The 4,550-nt window shown below is 39.6% G+C and overlaps 1 protein-coding gene across 21 annotated transcripts in view; it reads left to right on the top strand.

Annotated features, from left to right (window-relative positions):
- The first annotated feature begins 1,485 nt into the window (after positions 1–1,485).
- The window catches only part of LOC116694202 (pleckstrin homology domain-containing family A member 5), a 79,368-nt gene continuing 76,303 nt past the window's right edge, over positions 1,486–4,550 (top strand). For 15 of the 21 annotated variants that reach the window (XR_004333084.1, XM_032523785.1, XM_032523761.1 and 12 more), the window contains exons 1-3: positions 1,486–1,666; positions 1,776–1,852; positions 3,345–3,402. Coding sequence is in view for 19 of the 21 variants with exons in the window: in XM_032523785.1 (XP_032379676.1) it covers positions 1,575–1,666; positions 1,776–1,852; positions 3,345–3,402 (227 nt within the window). In the remaining 2 variants the exon portion in view is untranslated. Of the gene's footprint in view, positions 1,667–1,775; positions 1,853–2,029; positions 2,100–3,344; positions 3,403–4,550 lie in introns of those variants that run through there. The other 6 variants (XM_032523769.1, XM_032523768.1, XM_032523766.1 and 3 more) reach the window with 2 other exon arrangements.

The raw sequence follows: 4,550 nt of genomic DNA, 5'->3' as shown, positions 1-4,550 counted from the left end.
GGGGAGACAGGTAGTTATCTTGTACGCCATATGACCAGAAAGCTGCACTGCTCCGCCCCAGGTAAGGAGAAAACAAAGAGCTCAGTTTTGTTGACATCTGACTAAGAGCGGCATCAGCTGCTTGGATGACAAGGCAATTGGCGGGTATGTCCATATCCCACCATTATCACCAACCAACGCCTCAATAGCTGTGACTTACCATGTGTCCAGTGAAACCACAGACCCAATGCAACCATAGACCGTTAATAAATATACAGTCTATGAATGCAACACAGCAGGCAACAAACAGGCCAAGCACAGTGGTGGTGTATGACTTGTCTTTGTATGGTGTGAATGGCTGATGCTGCTGTTTCAAAGAACAATCATTAGTTTTTCCCTCCATGAAATAGTTAATTGTGATTTGATTCATTTGATTAAATAATCATTATTATTTTTTATTTTTTTTATTTTTTAGAAAATGTGTAAATTTTTGGGATGCTTATAAAAACATGAGCAAAACATGGGGGGTTAATAGGCCTTTTTCACAGAAGACACTTTGATGCGTCACAATAGGAGGCACTGGTGTAAATAATACAATGAATGATGGTTAATTTAAATGTAACTTCTTTGGTTTCAGGCCAGTGAGAGGAAATTTCTTTTTTCCCGTTTGAATAGATCCATTAATTACAAATATGATGGTTGTCAATTTAAAATTATATATTATATTATTAGTTATTTTTCAACCAAAGAAAGTCTGTTTGTCATGTGACCACTTAGTTTTGTGTGAAACCGCTCAGTGAACTACATCTCTCTCTCACGCAATTTACGTCACTTAGCTTGATGCTCAACTTGCTCGATAGCTAGCTAGCTTAGCTTTATAAAAGAATTTGTCTTTACCCATTTAATACCATTCATATTTTTATGAGTTAAGGCCCCATGTGGTCCACCGGAAAGGGGAGGGACTTCACCTCTCTACAGAGGAGATAGCGGAAGGGGAAGGACATCTGTCAGGCTTTATCCCAGCAATGTGCATCCGTTGAGCCAGACTATGCACATACTGGCTCACTGTAAACAACAATAACATTAACCATTGATAAAATTATTAGTAACATATGTGATTTTCTATACTATAGCAAGGCAAATAGTCTGCTTGGAAAAAGGCATTGGACACATGCAGATCAATTTTGCCCTGGGGCTCCCTGGCAGGTTAATCCTACCCTGCCCCCATCGTTGTTCACACTAAGAGAGGTGTCTTTGTTTGACAACACAATTGCAATGTGCATCCATACACAGCCATGCAAAAGGCAACAATAACACAGCCAGTAAAAACAATATAGGGCTACATCCACACACATAAGACAACAATAACACAGCCACAATCAAACTGCAGAATTCCAATTGCAATTTTTATTTTTGTCAATGTAGGCTGCGTATTTAACATGTCTGTCAATTAAATCATCTCTTTGAAAAATGTAGGCCTACCTGTCTGCCCAACCCCCTGGGCTCCTGCCCTCATCTCCGCCGTTGCCAAGGTTTCCGTGTACGCGCTGCCTGCGAGAGCGGAGCCGCGCGATTGTCACACAGTATTGCCAGACATGGCGGCGGATCTACAACCCGAGTGGATTTCTTGTCTCCCTTCTTCCTGGAGTTATGGGGTTACTCGGGATGGACGCGTCTTCTTCATTAAGTAACTATCCCTTCAAAGAAAAACGGCTTAAGTAATTTCTGTCCGTTTCTGATTCGGTCAAAGTCACTGTGTAACGTTATTAATGAACGCTTTCCCCCTCTCTCTACAGCGAAGAAGCCAAGAGTACAACCTGGCTGCATCCAGTAAGTGGCGAGGCGGTAATAACCGGGCACAGAAAAACTCCAGGTAAGGTGTCACTTAACGGCTGTCAAGTTTCTCTGTTATGTTTAACGTCTATGTAAGCCGTGTTTTTGGTGAACACATCCCCAAACCGATACGTCCCACTCTGGGAGAGAGAGACTGGGACATCCATGCTGTGTTTCTTAATGCACGAGTGGGTTTTTGGCGCTGGTGCTGTGAAAAGTGAGCCCTCTCGTGCCCACCTCTGCCCTGCTCGTGCCACTTCCTCGTGAGCCTCAGCCTCTCTTTTCAGGGTTGTCCGTCAAGTTGACTCGTCTACGACGACTTTTACCAACAACCAATAGCATGTAAATTCATTTCGGAAGCATTTTATTTTATTTTGGATAAACTAACGGCTTCTGCTGACCATATAACCCGTCCGATATGTAACGTTAGCCTACACTAGAACGGTTAACAGAGACGAAGCCAGTTTGATACTACAGCAGCAACAGGAGCTAACGCTTGATAGATAGATTAGTATTGTTAGCTGTAAATCTACTAAAATAGCTTCCTTTACCCCCACGACTTTAAAAAGCTCTTGGCCAATCTTAAACGCATAGTGTCTCACGTAGCAAAGCTCCGTGCAATGCATCATACTGGTGAATTTACCTTGCGACGGACTTACAACGTACTCAGCCTCCCCTTATAACTTCGTCCCTGCAGAGCTTTTCCACTTATGCTGTTATTGAGTGGCTGCTGCATCTTAGTAGGGCTGCAAGGCTGCAACTCACGAATATTTCTTCAGTTTACCATTTTAGTCTAGAAAATATTAAACATAGTGAAAAATGCCAATCAGAATGTCTGTTATCCCAAAGTCAGAGCTGAAACAATTAGTTGATTACCCCTTAGTCATTGCAAGAAAATTAATCTGCAAACAATTATTTTTTTAAAGCAAAAATACATTACTTAGTTGGCATTTTCTGGATTTTCTGCTTTTATTTGTGTTATGTGATGGTAAATTGAATATGTTTTGGATTTTGAACTGCTGGTCAGACAAAACAAGCAATGTGAAGACATCACATTGAGTTTTTTTCTTTACTATTTTCTCCCATTTTAAAGACATTGAATTGATTGGTCAAAAAGATAACTGAAAGATGAATTGGTAATAAAAATAAGAATATATTGCAGCCCTAAAACCAACAGCGCAAAACCTGGAGATATTCATTGGCAGCTCCTCTAATGTGAGGATTTATTGTTTTTTTCAATAAATAAATGTATATATATATATATATATTTATTTATTTATTGAAAAAAACAATAAATCCTCACATTAGAGAAGCTGGAACCAGCAAATGTTTGGTTTTCTTACTCAAAAAAATGATGGAAACAATAAATCCATTTTCAAAATGGTTTAATCATCTAATAGTGTGACGTCACAGCTCAGCGCGTGAATTGACAGCTAGGAGGCCATAGCTTTAGTTAATTTGATACACACAGCATTGGTTGGTTCCGCCAGTTTGTGCTCACATGTTTTTGTCCACTCCTCGCTCCTTCACAGACCTACCCACTGGATGGGAAGAAGGATATACTTTTGAGGGTGCACGGTGCTTTATCAAGTGAGTTTACCCTTTACACTACACACACTCATCTTAACCCCAGAACCTGCACACAGTATCTGACTAGGTCATATGAATTCAAATCACTTCCTCTATGCATATTGCCATGATTGCAGCATGTTATTGATCACCAGTTTTATCACTTAAAATGAATGAAAAGTCATCCAAATGCTGGGCTACTACTGAAAACATGCTGTGTATTAGAAGTAAATATTGCATGGTTGTAAATATGGTACCTTTACTCCCCATTTCTGTACTGTAGAAGCCTATCGCAAAAAGTTAATGATTGCACGGGAACATTGTGCAAATACTAGACAGACATGGGCAAGTGTGGTTGCTGTCTTGTGAGCTTCTTTTATTTATTCAGACTTACCCTGCTCAGAGCTGAGCTTACTGTGAGAGTTGAGCCAAAGTGTAATGTGTTCTTGTTTTCTGACAGTTAATAATCTGTCAAAAAACAGTTCCCATTGTTTGGGTTTATATGGTTTGCTCACAATTTAAAATGACACTTGTGTTAAGTAGATGCTGGAACTATTTCTGAGTTACATGCCAACCTATGGTATAACAGGAATTTTAGAAGATGTTTTACTTAAAGTCTGTCTCTATTGATTGTGTTTGAACATCATATCCACAACTCATTTGTTGGTGCTATATGGGCTGGTGGAAATGTGATATATCCTCCATGTCCCCTAAAACACTTTTCTTAAAATACCTCTCTTTTTGATGACTGGGATTTACATGAATTAGGCTATGGTACAAAGTCCCTGAACTACAGTACATTTTACATTTTCCTCTCCTTCCTTCATGGTTGCCTAATGCATGCGACTGATCAAAAGAGATCACAAGCGTTGTCATTCAGTCAGCACTGATTCATCATCTGTTCTCAGAATGTTTGAAATCATTAGATATGGCTTGAAATATTTTGTTATTTTGCATGTCTGAATGAAATAATACACTCATACAGCAGTTATAGATACTATTAGGGCTGTATCAATATGGAAAATAAAACCGAAATCGCCACACTCAGCTTCACAAACCTGTGTCATGGTGGGAGAAGGCAGAATCGCGAAACACCCCTTCTAACTCCAGAGTTATCCTTCTCGTCCAGATCCAATGGTACCACATTTTTAAATTACTAGTAGTCCTTT

This window comes from Etheostoma spectabile, chromosome 8, assembly GCF_008692095.1.
Source record: "Etheostoma spectabile isolate EspeVRDwgs_2016 chromosome 8, UIUC_Espe_1.0, whole genome shotgun sequence".
Classification (NCBI taxonomy): domain Eukaryota; kingdom Metazoa; phylum Chordata; class Actinopteri; order Perciformes; family Percidae; genus Etheostoma; species Etheostoma spectabile.
Note: the sequence above shows the minus strand (reverse complement) of the source record. Positions and strands in the feature narration are given on the sequence as shown.